This window comes from Parasteatoda tepidariorum, chromosome X1 (genome assembly GCF_043381705.1).
Source record: "Parasteatoda tepidariorum isolate YZ-2023 chromosome X1, CAS_Ptep_4.0, whole genome shotgun sequence".
Lineage (NCBI taxonomy): Eukaryota > Metazoa > Arthropoda > Arachnida > Araneae > Theridiidae > Parasteatoda > Parasteatoda tepidariorum.
In genome coordinates, this window is record NC_092214.1 from 13446416 (window position 1) to 13463729 (window position 17314).

The 17314-nt window shown below is 28.4% G+C and overlaps 1 protein-coding gene across 3 annotated transcripts in view; it reads left to right on the forward strand.

Moving 5' to 3' along the window:
- The window catches only part of LOC122270900 (G-protein coupled receptor-associated protein LMBRD2), an 85212-nt gene that overhangs the window by 45918 nt on the left and 21980 nt on the right, over positions 1-17314 (forward strand). For all 3 annotated transcript variants that reach the window (XM_071187518.1, XM_071187517.1, XM_071187519.1), the window contains exons 9-10: positions 2490-2667; positions 15220-15395. In XM_071187518.1, the coding sequence (XP_071043619.1) occupies positions 2490-2667; positions 15220-15395 (354 nt within the window). The remainder of the gene's footprint in view (positions 1-2489; positions 2668-15219; positions 15396-17314) is intronic.

Here is a 17314-nt window from a genome sequence, read left to right on the forward strand (position 1 = left end):
CATATTTTATCGTTTTCTAAATCAGGCTATAGATTAGAGGCATTTTATGAATTTTATCAAAATTCATACAATTAAATGTTTTTAAATTATAAATCATTTATTTATTTAGTATTTTTACCAAATATATTAATAAATATCTTAAGATGGGACTATAATGTTTCAAAATATTTAATTTACTTCTTTCATTTGATTTAAAAATAATTTATCTAAATTATTTAGTCAAGGAGCTCAAGATTTTGGAGGGATAAATCATACCCATTAAATTACTTTTGCACAAAATTGTTAAGTTCTATATTTTCCATTTAAAAATTATTGAAACTAATAACAAATTAATTGCTTGTCTTGAATTATTATACTATATTAATTTGAAATTACTATATATTGACAAATTACTATATATTAATTTGAAAGATTATTATTTCAATTTTCACTAATTACACCCACAGCAAGCCCTGATCCACACCTCTTATTTTCAGAAATGAAAAAGTCTTTGGCCTATTATTCGCACCGACTATATGCAAACATATTTTTCTGTAATATAAATGAGTAATAAAATAAAATAATATACATTTAAAAACAAAATGGTAAATAAAATGATAACACATATTTTTAAATAATTTGTTGCTTTTATGGAAACAATTTTTGATTTTATTCCGTAGCAACTTAATCACTTTGCAGGTGTTGTCAGCAGGAGAATTTCCAGTCACGATGTTTTTCTCCTGCTTTGATATAAGGAGCTTACAGTAGAGTGATTATCCATTCTCACAAAATTGATTTGATTATTATCAAAGAAAACTGTACAAAGGGGGAAATATCCATTTGGTTTTATTTCCAAAGGATAAGAAGAAAACTAAAAGTGAGCATGTTTACCCCTTGGCATGATATAAAAAAAGAAAAATAATACATCTCTAAGGAAAAAAGATTAATAAAGGAGAGAGGTATATAAAGCTGTGAAGGGTGAAAAAACTAAGGATGGAATGCTTAAGAAATAATGCAGATTCAAATGAATCTGAAAGGAAACAACAACAATTCAGGTTCAAATATTTTATCTTAATAAAAATGCATGATTTCTAGAGTCTATTAATTATCATATTCTATTCTAAAATAAAAGTTTAAATAGGTAACACAAAAAAGGATTCTAAAGCATTCTGCCTTAGAAGTGATATCCTTTTTCTCATTTTTAATTATTTTTTTATAAATATTAAGGTAATTTATTCAACAATAGGCTGCATAACATCATCTATAAGTAGGTGAATCAAAAGAATAATTACTCCAAATTTCAGATTTGCTTCCCCTGTAAGTTTCTAGTGTCCTTATTTTTCATAATAACTTTATTTTCAGTTTGTCACTAATACATTTACTAATACATTTTAATTTAATGAAACATTGATTAGTTTGTGATACCATCTCTTAGGAACAAAAGCTGATGTGATGAATTCTTGTATTTCCTGGAAAATGAATTTTGCAATATCTTTAAGTACTCATAACCAACTTGGCTGAATTCATAATTTTTTTTACACTCAGTACGTAGAAAATGTGACAAACATCTCAATAACTAAATATCTAAACTTTGTCATTTTGTTAAAATTAAATCCAATTAAAAATACAACTTTGAATAATGTTGAGAGATATACTTCTATATATTTTTGATATACTTCTATATACTTTTGATATACTTTGAATTATTAACTAATATGAATCAATTTACATTATATTTTTATCAAGTTAATATGATCTGTATTCTTAATAAATGGTTCAGTAATCACTGCTTGATAATTTTAATTAACTTCATAAAAATTTAACTCTTATTTTTTGGAAAGTAGCTTTTGTGAAATTATCATCAACATTATTTAATCTTGCTTTTTTTTTCGTTGGGAAATGCTATTGAGGAAGTTAAATATTAAATTAAATTAAATTGATTGGAGAAGATAATTGATTAAATTGATTGGAGGAGTCAAAATACTCTTCCTCTTAATGCTTTTCATCTGCGTAATCCTTTTTTTAATTTTTTTTTTAAATTTATCCTTATCATTCATCTTTAACACAAATTCATCACTTATATTATCATTTATTTCATTAAAGTATAGAACCAAAGTAAAATTGAAAATTGAGAAAGTAGTGATGAAAAATTTTTATAATTTTTACCCATATTTTTAATGCATTGAGAGTTCATATTTATTGATTTTTTTCATTTTCACTCACATTTTCCAGATTTTATTTCATAAACATTTATTAGTATCCAATTCAATCATTTTTTTTTTTTTTTAGTTTAAGACCATACAGTTATTGAAATATTTGAATACTATGCAAACATTTGATTAATCTTGAGTTTAATAATTTTGCTTTCAGAAATCTAAACTTCATTGTAGTTTCAAATATGAAAATAGTTTATTATAATATCTTTTTAGTTGCTGCTTAAGTTCAAAATAAAATCTTAATAGTGTTTGATATTTTCTAAAGCTTTTAATTTATTAAAATTGTACTTATAGATAATACGAGCAATTCACATGTATCACAGAACCCAATGCCAGTGGAACAATATTTTAGATCAAGTATTTTATTGGGAAGATATTCTATGTAATCAAAGCAGCAGAGATCGATGCTTTAAAAGTTCTTTTAAGCCATATGGTCCAAGTATCTTCAAACCAATTTTTACTCCGAAAGTAGGTAAGTTTTATTTTGGGAACTGAATTATTTCTTACGTCCATTTTTTAATACAGTGGGACTTATATATAGTTAGAGACTAAAAAAAAAACATAAAACAATTTTTGAGAATTGCTGCATTTTGCATATTTTACTTATATATTGCAGTATTTTTTTCAATTCTTTAATTTTTTTTATTTGAGGGAGTGTGGGGTAAGACCAGCTAGCAGGATGAAACCTAATTGCTCAATTCTATTAAAATTACTTCTGCTTTTTAGCAAACAGACTCTGAATTGCAATCTACTACTCAAGTGGCCCACAATGTCGATCAATTTCATGAAATCGCCGATTTCGACGTCAATATATGTAAAAATTTCCGACTTTGACTCTTATTGTACTATATTTTCAAAATGATACAGATCAATCTGGTGAAAAACGCTGCTATGGATGTTGATCTATATTTCCCAGCATTTACAAGTGCTGTAGTTGTTTACTGACATCATCAACACAAATTCATGAAACAACTGCTGTGTGGTGTTGGCTATCACTAAAATTGCATTATTTGTAAAGAAAATTAGTATTCTAAAATATTCAGGCCTGTTTGTACTCTATAAAAGAGTTCAGCATTTGGTTTTCAAAATAAATAAAATATGCTTCATTACCAAAACTTTTTTAATAATAGTTATAGCATATATATTTACTAGGGAAATCTATTAAAGCCCTAATTTTTTAAAAGGGATTTTAGAAGTTTTTCCTTTTAATTATAAACTTTTCACCATAATTTACTTTCTTCTGGATGAGAAACAGTCCTGTATATATGTAATAACTTTTAATTGTTCTTGATAAACTGGGATATTTTTCCCAAAAATAATGCAAAAATGAAATCTTTATTTTACCAATTTTTTCTTTTTTCCAGGGTACAAACAGCTTGTTATAATTTTAATTTCTTTCAATAATTATTGGAATAATATGGACAATAATTAAAATGAAAACTACTTACCTTTTTTGTTTTTTCTATAAAACTCAATAGTTTGTTTTAACAGTACCTTAAATTTTTCCTAAAAAACAGAGAAAGAAGTACTGCATGTATGGTGGTGTGGGCATGAATGTTCTATTTATTTAAAAACTAGTTCTTAAATTTTCCCCTGATAATGTAATACATAGTGACAAAAATATTTTTTTAAATTGCTTCTCAATTTAAACATATTTTATCGTTTTCTGAAAGTCAAGTTGCAAAATTTTGCTCAAATGTGCAAATTGTTATTGTGGTCTATGAAGATTGAGATTCAGACAAAAAGTAAAAGTTTATTGACATTAAGCAGAAAAATGCATACTAATTTTAAAAGAATGCCACCTGGCGGTATTAAGAAGAAAAAGACTTTGTAGCTATCCTTCCCTGGGAATGACAACAATCTCCCCTTGCAAGAAGAATTTCATTCTTTGATACAAGTAAAAATACATATAAAAATATTAATTCTCTCAAAATAATTTGAAATTAAACTTTAGTTAAGAAATCTGAAATGTTATCATTAGTATTGTTATAAACAGTTTTTAATGTTTTATCTTCAATCATTATCTCTCAAAAATGAAATTTAAGATTTACATGCCTGGTTTTGTTAGAAGACTTACCATTGTTCAACCAATCAATAGCAGCTTAGATATCAGAAAATATGTTATGCATATTTCAGCATGACAGTCAGCTGCTTTTCTACTTTTACATTACAGAATTTTATCTTTGCATCAGACTGACTTTTAACATTTTTTTCTTGATTCCTTTGATCCCTAATATATTGCTATAAATTAGTTTCAATGGCTGTACACCTTTAATATTTGTGCAAAAGTGTTTTTTTTTCCAATGGTAATGAAATAACAATTGTTTTCCGCAATGAAAACACCCCTATTTATATGACTGAATTATTTGTATATCATGGTGGTCAAAATCATTCAAATTCACATTATTCAATCAATGTCAACCCATACATTTTGCAGCCACAAGTGAAATCATGAAAGTTAGGAAACATGAATTTCATTTTTTAGGGTAAAAAATGAACCTTGTAACAATCTAAAACATCTTCCTAAAATGGCTCCAGTGGCCAAAATTGTCCTGAAATGTCAATAGATCTTTGTGAAATAAAATATCACCGAACTAATTTAGTTCCCAAAAAAATTTTGGAATTTTTCAAGAAACTCCACGTGTTTTGTTTATGTATTGTAATGGAATACCTTTTCTTCCTCATCAGTCGGATTCTGCATTTTATAAACATTTAATCTAGAACTTCTAGGCAGACATTTGAGCAAAAGAAGAGACTCTATCCAAAGGTTTGCATAGCAACATCTTCTGTTTTTCCATAATGACTCCTTATAATTTTTTTCAACCATTACAAATCAACTGGCTGTGTAATTCATATCAAGATAGATATCATTATGTCTCTTCATACATTTTTTGAACAATTGAACTGAGTAGTGTTTTTGAATCTTTTCAAAGGAAATGAAAATTCCGCAAGCACTTTCAGGGATCTGTCTAGGCCAAATTTACTACCGTTTAGCACTAACTAACCGTACCTTCACAAATTAAACTTTAGATACTTTTTCTTGAAATTTTATTTTTCTATCCCGTAAGAAACAATAAATCCATATTTTTATAATTTTTTTGTGTTGATTTTTTAATATTTTTAATTTTTGCAAATTATGTCTAAACTTTCACAAAATAGGTACTTCTCAGAGAAACCTAGACAGCCCCCGACTTATTCTGACAACAAATTATTGAAAAAATAATTTTCAATAAGGTTATTAAGAATTGCTCATTAAATCTAAGTTATGGTCATAACAACATTTTATAAAGTTTTTTTTAACACTGAATCAACGATTTTTTTTTTTAAATTTCCCTCCTTACATGCAGTAATATCATTAAATTAGGTGTTAACAGAAATTGAATTTAACTCTGTGTTTATATATATAATAACTTTGCAAACATTTTGGAGAACTTGCCGTTTAAGTAAGATTAATAAAACTCTGTATATGGGTATTATATTTGCTCAAGATTTATGCCACAAACAAATGCACAGTTCTCATGGTTACAGTTACAAAGACAAAATTTTCAAATGGCAACACTTTTTATTACGTGATCCCAGTGAAACACCTTAAGAAATGGTGAACCAAGACAGAGATAAAAGGAGTGAAATTTTTTTAGTAAATAAAATAAGAATAGAGCAGTAAAGAGAACATTTTTGTGTTTCATCAATTTTTGATTTGTCCACACTACTAGTTAGTTCTAGTAAACATGCTCTTTAAACCAGTCGAACAGGCCTGACATACGACCTATTCTTAGCTGACGTCACTGACCCAAACGCTTAAGAAAACGATACTCTGCTTTGATTGTTGCATCTTGCTTTTTTGTCATTTCACTTGACTAGCATGTCTCTTACAGTGAAACTTTATTAACTGAATGAACAAAATGCAGCAAAGGTATTGCAAAGTTATCGCAGAAATAACCAACTTCTGTTGTTGGGTATGGGCCTTTTTTCCCAACAGTCAATAAAATTTCAGGATAATTGATGCAGCAGTTGAACGAAGGAAAATATACAGTTCTTGCAGAAATAAACATTTATTTGACAATTATGAATAAAATTACAAATAATTTTGCTGAAAAGTTAACAGAACGTACTATTTGCTACATATAACCAAGATAATTATTTGGGTCAAGTTTCTGCCTTTAAACGTCGAGATTCGTTGTCATCTACCAATCATAAACTACTGAGCATCTTGCATAAATTATTGTACATTTAGGTGAAAGGTTGAGTTGAAACTTGCTTCTCCCATGATTACTCCATTGATCATATTTTGAATAACTAGGGCATGGTCCATGTTCTGCGCAAGCTGTATAGAATTTAACCCTTTGCTTGCGACCTGTACAGCATATGTACCGGTAGAAAAAACTTCTCTTATTGAGGCGCTGGATCAGCAGTTGTACCGGTGGTTCTCTTCCCCCTTTTCTATTTGACCTCCATCACACCTGTCATTTCTTCAAGATAATTTGCTCCTATTGTTGAAAAAAAACTTCACGTGTGCTCACTTTCGATTCAAATTGGCTGAATATTTTTCTTTTTTATTATCAGCTTTCGATTTTCAAGGTATGAGAATTTCCTTAATTCCCTTTGAAAGTACTAGTTTCATTTCATTCGTGATCTTTTCAGCTATATGTAGCGAATCCTAGTTTATTTTTTTCAATTAATTTCTTTGTCAGTTACGTTTATTTCTTGTTTACGTTTTTGTTAATTTTTTTTGACCTTTTGCTAATGTTTTAATTAAATTTTTATTTACGTTTTATTTTTTAATTTGTTACTTTTGTTTTGTATTTTTTTATTCTTTTTACATTAAAAGAATTTTTTGCATCTTTTAAGATGCCACGTAGATGGGGGAGACCACTCACTCAAGAAGAAATTGATAAAATAATGAATGATTTCGATGATGAAATGTACGCTGATTCAGAATCTGAGTGTGAGGAGGGAGATGAAAAGAGTGAAGTGGAGGAAATTGATAGTGAGGATGAATTTAAGGATAATTGTCAGTCAAATTCTGTAAATTCCTATTTAATAGCAGTGGATAGGGTATTTCAATGGAAAGAACCATAATTTGACGCTAAAGTAAAAAATGTTTTACCGTTTACTGGAAACGTTGAGCTAAATGAAAAACGTAAAGATTTGAAAGGAGAAGTTGAATTCTTTGAACTTTTCTTTAGTGATAAATTGTTCAAAATATTATCTGATGAAACAAATAGATATGCTGAACAAATAATGGATGCAAGACCAGAATCATCAGGCAAAAGAAAGCATCAGGTAAGTTGGGTGCCAACAAATCCCGGTGAAATAAAGAAATTTCCGGGAGTAATTATGCTGATGGGCCATGCAGACTTAGATAATATTTTACACTACTGGTCAACAAACGAACTAGTGTCAACACCGGTTGTGAGGAAGTGCATGCCTAGAGATGGGTTTATGCTGATATTGAAATTTCTGCATTTCTCTGACAATAATTTAAAAAAACACTAAAGTGATGAAAACTATCGCTTATGGAACTTAAGAGAGATATTTTAAACGATTCGTTTAAGTCTGTTTACCATCCAACAGAAGAGCTTTCAATCGATGAAGTGATCGTAAAATTTAAAGTAAGAGTTCTTTTCCGACAGTACATCCCCAAAAAACGAAAACACTGGGGAATAAAAATTTACAAAGTTGCTGATAAACTTGGATATACATATGACATGAGCCTATATTTAGGCAAAGATAAGCTTAAAGACGCTGCTACGGTATCAGCGACCTACAATGTAGTGAGCAAAATGACAGAATGTATAAAAGATAAAGGGCATAAGCTGTACGTGGACAATTTTTTCAGTTCACCGGAACTATTTTGCAATCTGATGGAAAGGAAGAAAATAAACTGTTGTGGAACTGTTGGACAAAACAGAAAAAATTTTCTAAAGAACTCAGTAAAAGGAAAATAAAAAAAAGTAAAGCAATCACTATGGTCTCTAACGGTTTAGTTGCCTTATGTTGGAAGGACAAAAGAGAAGTGTTAATGTTGAGTAATATCCATTCTCCGAATGAGTCACAAATGTCTGGGGAAAAACCAAAAATTGTAGCTAACTACAACAAACATATGGGATAAGTGGATAAAAGTGACAGAATGGCTAATAGCTATTCTTTTGGCAAAAGAACTTTGAAAGGGACAAAAAAACTGTTTTTTCATTTTTTTAGATCTATGTTTTGAATGCTTATTTAGTGTCAGGGTCAACCCTGACACATAGGGCATTTAGAGTTAATTTCATTAAAGAACTGATGAAATGCCAGCATGAATATGAACCGATTTCTCCATCTACACATAAAAGACCTCGAGCATCAAGCTTTGGACACTGGCCTTTGAATGAAAAAAAAGGCGAAGATGTGCAAACTGTTCACGGAAAGGAGAACATCGCCGCTCCACAATTATTTGTAAAGCTTGTGATGTAGCTTTGTGTTGCGATAGAAATTGTTTCGAGGAATTTCACAATTTGCAAGTTCAAAACCAATAGACTGGTAATCATTGTCCATTTGTGTAACTTCATCTGTTGTGACTTCATTTACGTCAATGCAAATTACAAATTTTCTTACAAAGCATTTTAAGGTAACAATTACTATTTTTTGTGCACAAATCATATAACATAAAATTGGACAAAAATATAAATGTTGTTCATGTATTTTAAAGTTATAACTTTGAAATGCAGTACAGAACCTCTTATCCGGAAATCAGAAAACCGGAACAAAGTTCGATACATTTTCCCGCCATTTAAAAGTAATTTTTTTTTCATCCTAAGATTTTAGGATTTTTCTTTTTTTTTCAAAAGATGTTTACTTTACCATCATTTTAGAAATAATCATTAGTTCCTTTCACTGTCAAGAGAAGTAAGAGTCTTGTACTAAATATCATCAATCATTCCTTTCCTCACCCCCTGCATAGTTGTTTCTTTTCCATCATAGCTCAGTGAGAAGGAGTGACTCATTGAACGTCTGTTTTCTTATCATCTGGCCCTTAAGCAGGGGGAGTCATTACTACCAGCTTCTCACAATAAGAGTCATCATGTCTGTTGATTGCCTAGTAGTCCAGGAGAGTTTAAAACAAATAATTTTATCCCTCTTCTTTGATTCTTAGAAATCTCTTAAAGTACTCCCTACAGGGAGGGACTGCAGAACTCCTATTATAACTTTAGCCCTTCCTTTTTTTCCTGTTTATTTTCTACTTTTTCTTATTTTTCTGAGAATTATCTGTCATTTCTGCTATTTCCCCTTTTAACATAGTGACAGCAAGAAATAGGAATGATGACTCAAGGTCAAGTATTGCAACTGCTCCTGTTTTAAAATTCATTCATTTTGAATGGGGTGTGAGGAGGGGGGCGGAACATGGTAGAACTTAAATTCCTTTTATTGTCAGCTTCTGTTAGGGCTTGCCAATTTATGTTCAACTGGAGTGGAGGAGAAATCAAATCACTTAGCTTAATGAGGAATAAGATTGTGATACAGGTGTTTTTCCTTCTGATTTCGATTAATGTTTTAGAAAAATGTTGAAACTCAAGTTAAACTCTTCTAGATAGAAATCGAGCGCCTGAATAACGATGATATTGTAGCAGAACGTTAGATAGTTTTTTGCAGAAAGATTTTTCCTTAGGGAAGTAAAAAATTTTTAATTTCTTTACTGCAGAAATTTTCGAAAGATTTTTTTTCCATCCTGAATTATGTTTAAACGATGTATTTCTAGCGCATAGGAGGAGGGAAAAGAAATGTTTGAGAACAATGAAGTAAAAAAAATGTTTTTCTTTTATACAGAAATTTTCTAAAGATTCTTTTTTTTTCTCATCCAGAATTATATTCAAAGGATGACTTTCTCCCGCGTAGGAGGTGAAAGAAACAGTCGCAATTTTTCTATTCTGGTTTGAGAATAATAAAAAATAATGAAGTGGAAAAAAAATGTATTTTTCTCTTCTCCAGAAATTTTTGAAAGTTTTTTTTCCATCCAGAATTATATTCAAACGGGAGGGGAAAGAAACGCTCGCGATTTTTCTCTTCTGATTTGAGAATAATAAAGAATAATTAAATAAAAATTCGTGTTTTTCCTTTGGCCAGAAATTTTTGAAGGATTCTTTTTTTGTTTTACTTTCATCTGGAATTATATTCAAACCAGGTCTTTCTCGTGCATAGGAGGGGAAAGAAATGGTCGTGATTTTTCTATTCTGATTTGAGAATAATAAAAAATAATGAAGTAAAAAAAAAATTTCGTTTTTCTTTTCTCCAGAAATTTTACAAAGATTTCTTTTTTTTTCATACAGAATTATATTCAAACGGGAGGGGAAAGAAATGGTGGAGATTTTTCTCTTCTGATTTGAGAATAATAAAGGATAATTAGATAAAAATCGGACTTTTCCTTTGTCCAGAAATTTTTGAAGGATTCTTTTTTTTTTTTCCATCTGGAATTATATTCAAACGATGTCTTTCTCGCGCGTAGGAGGGGAAGACGCTCACGATTTTTCCCATCTGATTTGAGAATAATAAAAAATAATGAAGTAAAAAAAAAATTTCGTTTCTCCAGAAATTTTCGAAAGATTTTTTTTCCATCCAGAATTATATTCAAACGGGTGGGAAAGAAACGCTTGCGATTTTTCTCTTCTGATTTGAGAATAATAAAGAATAATTAATTAAAAAAATAGTGTTTTTCCTTTGTCCAGAAATTTTTGAAGGATTTTTTTTCCATCTGGAATTATAATCAAACCATGTCTTTCTCGCGCATAGGAGGGGAAAAAAACGCTAGCGATTTTTCTCTACTGATTTGAGAATAATAAAAATTAATGAAGTTAAGAAAAAATTGTGTTTTTCTTTTCTCCAGAAATTTTACAAAGATTTTTTTTTTTTCATCCAGAATTATATTCAAACGTGAGGGTAAAAAAATGGTGGAAATTTTTCTCTTCTGATTTGAAAGAATAATTAAATAAAAAGTCATATTTTTCCTTTGTCCAGAAATTTTTGAAGGATTCTTTTTTTTTTTTTGCTCATCTAGAATTATATTTAAACGGGAGGGGAAAGAAATGCTCACGATTTTTCTCTTCTGATTTGAGAATAATAAAAAATAATGAAGTAAAAAAAAATTCATCTAGAATTATATTCAAACGTTGTCTTTCTCGTGCATAGGAGGGAAAAGAAATGCTCGTCATTTTTTCATTTGTTAATAATGAAGTAAAAAATGGAATGGATGGTTTTGAGTCCTGACGCAGACAATGACGAAGTAGAAGAAAGCAATGAGGAAGGTGGAACCCCCCATTTTTTTTCCATCTTACCTTTTTTGTTCATTTTACATTAAGCCTGTATATATTTCTATTTCATTATTTTTTTTCCTTTTTTATCTTATTAAAATTATGTATATTACTTTATCGTTTTTTCTTCTTTTTAAGATTATTACTAATAATAAATTTTTTTTAGTTGGGTTTGACAATTAAAAAAAACGGCTTTTTGTAGCGATTAAGAAAACCAGAAAAATCAGTTATCCGGAATGGCGATGGTACCGATCGTTCCGGATAATCGGTTCCCTACTGTATTTTGTAATTAATTATTAAAAGAAATATTAATTTTTACATAGTATGATTGAGTGAATGAAGTTTAATTATTTTTTGTATTCCAGTTTAATTAAATATCTTTTTTATTAAAGCTCATTTATTAGCCATTTTTAAGATTTTTTTCTATTGTTAAGAGCACTTTTATGTCATCAAAACTCAGACTGTGTTTATTATTGTATGCTATTAAGAAAAAAATTAGGGACCAAGTTCAAGAATTTGAACGTTATCTGATCATTATTGTGTTATCTATTTTAAATATATTATGTAGTGCATGAACTTAACATTAACAAGAAAATAGTTAAAAATCCTATCTTGAAAAGGATATAAAATCCTGGCTGTGACTTTGGATGTAATGTTGAATATTTGGTATTGTAAGCTACAAAGTACTTTATAGTATTGAAAAAATTCCATATTTTGATATATCACATTATTTTTTAATATTTTATACGTTTATTTAAAAAATGTAGTACCATTATTAAAAACATATAAATACACAATTACAATTTTATTCTTTAAAAATTTTGAGGCCAAAAATAGTTCATGTTACCCTGTCTAAAATAGTTATCTTATTAATAGTTATCTTATAAAATAGTCATTTAAATTATGTTTCTATTAAAATAGCACAAAGTATTGTATATTTTTTTGCATGAGTAATATGCTGTTTCATAGGGTTAAAGGGAAAATCTAATCAAACGTTTGAAACTCTGAATCTAACATGCACAAGAAGGTGAGAGTATGAGTAAATTTTTTCATTGGTAATTTTATGGAATCTTAACTTTTGAAACCGCCATGAAAATATTACAGATTTCTTTCTTTTTTAAAAATAATGAAGAAAAAAAAACGCATTTATATTATTAATTTGTTGCGAAAAAAATACTGTTAAAAACAGAAAAGAAAAAAAATTAAATATTTGTGGAAAGATGAGGGAGCATCTATGGAAAGGTTTTCAGTGTGTGACCTTGAACAGGAAGTTTAGTCACAATGAAACTATCTCTACTTTTCAAATATTTATATGTGATAAACTACTGAACTATTTTAAAGAGCTATCTTTCTCGCCTCTTGCTTCAAGTTCTCAAGGACAAATTTTTCTTTCAAGTTCAGACGAAGTTTTTCTATTAAGAGTTTTACAGTTTGTCATAATTTAACTTGATGGGCACAAAATAAATTGTTACTCCTTCTTTAAAGGATAAAGGATAACGAAATCATTCCTGCCTCTTTCACAGGTGAGGTGGTATTTCCTGCTTATTGTTGCATTATCGATCAGAATGCATTTTGGGAGGGCTCTTATTATTTATTTTGGTTTCTGTCAGTTTTAAAATTCTTAACAATAGTTATTTCAAACACCTGAAGAAAGACCACACCATGACTAAAGGAAATGTATGTTTTACAATCATTGTGTCAATAGTACTTGTATGGATGTGTCTTATAACAATTGATGACTTAAAAATTTCATATGGACATGGAAATCGTGAAATACTTCTCAGTGTCATGACTAAGTGAAATAACTCAGGGCATACTTTTTTTGAACAAAACCTTAACTACTTCTAAAAAAAAAATTAAAATAAACAAGAAATTAAAAGGATATTCCTTGTTGTATTAGAAAAAAAAGGGAATAAGAAAAGTATAAAGAAAACCAATCAATCTAAAATTGCACTGATAACTACTATTATTTCGTATTATTATTATTTTGTATTTATTATTTTATAAAATTAACTAATATTTCAAAACAAAATTTCAAAATTTAATAACATCTTTATTCTCTTAATATGGGGCTCAAATATAAGGTAAAAAGAAACATAGCAAATTTTTTATTGCTTAATATTTTTGCTGTAAAAAAGATAAACAAGGGAGTTTTTTTTATTCTTTGAACTTATTTCAAACATATTCTTTAATATTTTCAGTGTTTTTATAATTATTTTTTATATTTCTAGTAAGGTTACTATAAAATATTCTTGTAAAATCTTAATGAATTTCTATTGAATATACGTGTGTAACATTTATGTTTTCAAAACAGAAATTAAGGCAAAACGTTCTCGGAAAATTTTTAATTGAAGAACATTTATAATTTAATTTCATTTGAATGTTATAGATGCTACTCTAAGGGGGGGAAAACTAACAAGTAAAATGAATAAGAAAACGTTTAACAAAACAAAATATACATTTGCTATTTTTTTAACAGATAAAAATGCCAACGAAAATGTATAAGAGATTCAACGTTCATCGTTTAAAATTTTAATAATTTACTTTTCAAAATTATAGAAACTAATTAGTGTGTTTAAGATTTTAGGATAATAGAATTTAAAATAATGCTTTATTTATTCGAAAAAATAATAAGAGATTTGTTTATAACAGTTTATTAACTATCTTTCAGATGCAATAAAATGCACATTTTGTAAGAGCACATGCACATTTTAAAATGTAAATTTTATTAAAATATTTTTTTTAATTCTCTTTTAAAAAATTAGGAGAGATTTGTTTATGATAGTTCATTAACAATCTTTCAGATGCAATAAAATGCATATTTTATATTAAATTAGCAAAATATTTTAATCATTTTTAAATAAATGCTTTCTTTGCATTAGAAAAAACATAACTTTATTAAATAAAATTGATTAAAAGCAATATTTAAATTTTTTCTCATAATGTGTTAAACGTCACAAATAAAAATTGACAAGGTATGCATAATTATGCCAAAACGTCTACAATAAAGATGTACATAACAACCTTACTACTTTTGACTCCTAGAAAAGTGACACACAAATTACAATAAAACGTTTCCTATTCATAGCTGGTTAAAGTAGTTACCACCCACTGACTGAGTGGGGGAAGAATTTCTACAAAAAAGCGCTGTATCGAGAGGAGAATTTTTTCACCTGACTAGCCGCAACTAAAAGGTTAATGCAAAAATTGGAAGAAACTGGTTGCTCATGCGATCTTCTGGCTGACTTTCTGTTCCTGTTAACGTTGCAGTGGAAGTGCAAGCAATAAGCGAAAGCCATGTTTTTAGCAGCTGGTTTGATTTTTATAATGAATTTCTCAATTGGTATGATGGCAACAACTGGCCATTTTCCATTTGTTGGACAAACGAGATGCATTTCTCATTGACTGGTAACATTGATTCGAAGAATTTCATCCATTGGTCAAAATCACATCCCCATGATATGGTCACACTTTCATTACACAAAAATAAAGTTACTTCATAGTGCAGAATAACAAGTACTTTCATCCTCATTTTTTACTTTTTTAATAAGAACACTGCCCTGGGTCTACGGACATGTACCGTAATAAGTTGATAACCTAACTTATTAGATTAATTTATTATATTTTACAGTTTTATCATTCAAATTAATGTTATAAGTGAACAAATATATATATTGGTACAATCAAATTTATTCAAATGACTGCCTTTTTATTAATGTTGGGAAATTCTAAATTTGTTTTAGAGTGGTATTGGCATTGCATGTTTCGTGACTGGGTTTTTCGTGCAGTTTGTGTGGTTCTTATAATATTCAGTGCTGCTGTTGTCTGGTCAGAGTTGACATTTTTCACACAAAGCCCAACTTTGTCCTTGTTTGCATTATTCATGTCATTTGCTAAATACAATTACCTTGCCATTGAAGTAAGTTCATTTTATTCTCTTATCTTAAGAAAAAGTAACTAAACTATCTTTTTTTAATAGCTTCTGCTTAATTCGCTTTCAACAAATAAAAGACAATTTTGAATTGTTTTAGCAAATTTTTTTTAGTTCATTTTTCTTATTTTTGTTGCAAGTTGCCACAATTTTGCTAGCTTATTTATGCATTCTTTTGAGCATACAAGATGTTGTTGGAGTCCTACATTACTATGAGTGAGATAATTTATGATCTCATTAAAGTAAAACTGCATTAAGCATTCTGTGGTATCTAAAAAATTAATAGTTTGTTAAAAGATTTTTATGAAAAAATAATTTCATATTTATTAAATCAAATGTATCTTAAATGAAGGCTTTTTTATATTATATTCAAAATACTTGAACATCATAGGCTGAAGCTACAATGATTAGCCTTGTGGTATGATTTCTAAAAAAGTGTGAATAATATAGAAAATAGGTTATTGTTGTATCTAAAATTAATTATAATGTTAACATTATATTGCTTACTTTAGCAGGTATTTCTTCCGATTTCTGTTGAAGATAAAACAATATTTTTGTTGCTGAGAGGCTAAATCAGGCGCTATCGTAAAAAGAGTGCACTCAGGGATGAGAATTTTCTTCTTTTTTAGCTTTAGTCTCTCAAATTTCAGTTTTTTGTAAAAATTCAGTCGTTGAAATAAAATAATTATATTTATTTTCGATTTTCAAAGATAAGTAGAAAATGCAAACTATGTAGCTGCCAACCCTCCCATTTTCACTTATTTTAGCTATTTTCTCCAGTAAGTCTTCGCTCAGAAAATAAGATTTTTCCGACAGATGGCTCATATTTTTGTAATGCGGATGTTGTTGCTTCCTGTTTGCTGGCACGAAACCTAGGGAAGTAGTAAAAAATAGTGGTGAATTTGCGGTGAAAATATTAATTTGCTCATTCATATCTTGAACATTTTTATTTATTATGGCTAAGCAACATTTCAAACAAGCATTTTAGAAATCCTAAGTCCAGAATCTGCTAATATCTCGATTCTTATTCACGCGATTTTAATATGAAACATCGATATTCATATTTACCTGATTTAAAAGTTGCGCATTGCGATTCTTATTTACAAGATATACATATATATATATTTATAATATTCATTCTTGGATTTCCTCTTTTTGACTACTCTCATCCCTGATGCACTGTCAGTAAATTGATTTTAATATTAAGTGAAAATCAACTTTTTATTATTTGTAGTAAGAAGCTTTGTTCAATACTTTTTAAGTTTGCAAAAAGTAGATTTAGTAAATAATACAGGGGAAAACATTTATATTGCTGTATGATTAAACTTACAAAATTGATTAGTTTGCAGTTTAAAAAGCGTATACCATATTACCCCTCATCAACCGGCATGCCGTAAAATTCAGGGCTCACTAAGTTTTCAATAACCCTTGCCTGGTCCTTGTGCCATGCCGGAAAAAACAAGTTTAGAAAAATATTTATTAATTTAATATAATAAATATGTGTTTAACTTAAAAAATAATATGAGTTTTTTATATTATCTTAATAAAGTTAATAAACATTTTAATTTCGTTAAAATAAATATCAATACTACTGTTATTATTCTTATAAGCAATATTTAATTGATTACGAATAATTTTACAAAAAGTTAAATTGAAACCAAGATTACATAATGAATTTAATATAGCTATTCACTAAATAAAAAATAAATTTACCTCTCTAAAAGGAATTTAAAATAATTTACGGAAAATTATAACTGAATCGCAATTGCTATGATTGCTTCTGAGTCAATCACTTTATTGGCACATAACTAAATCCATAACGAATGACCTATATTAATAACAAACACATATTTATTTTATCTCTCTTCTTGTTTAAATATTTCTATTATTGACTGAATTAACGAATT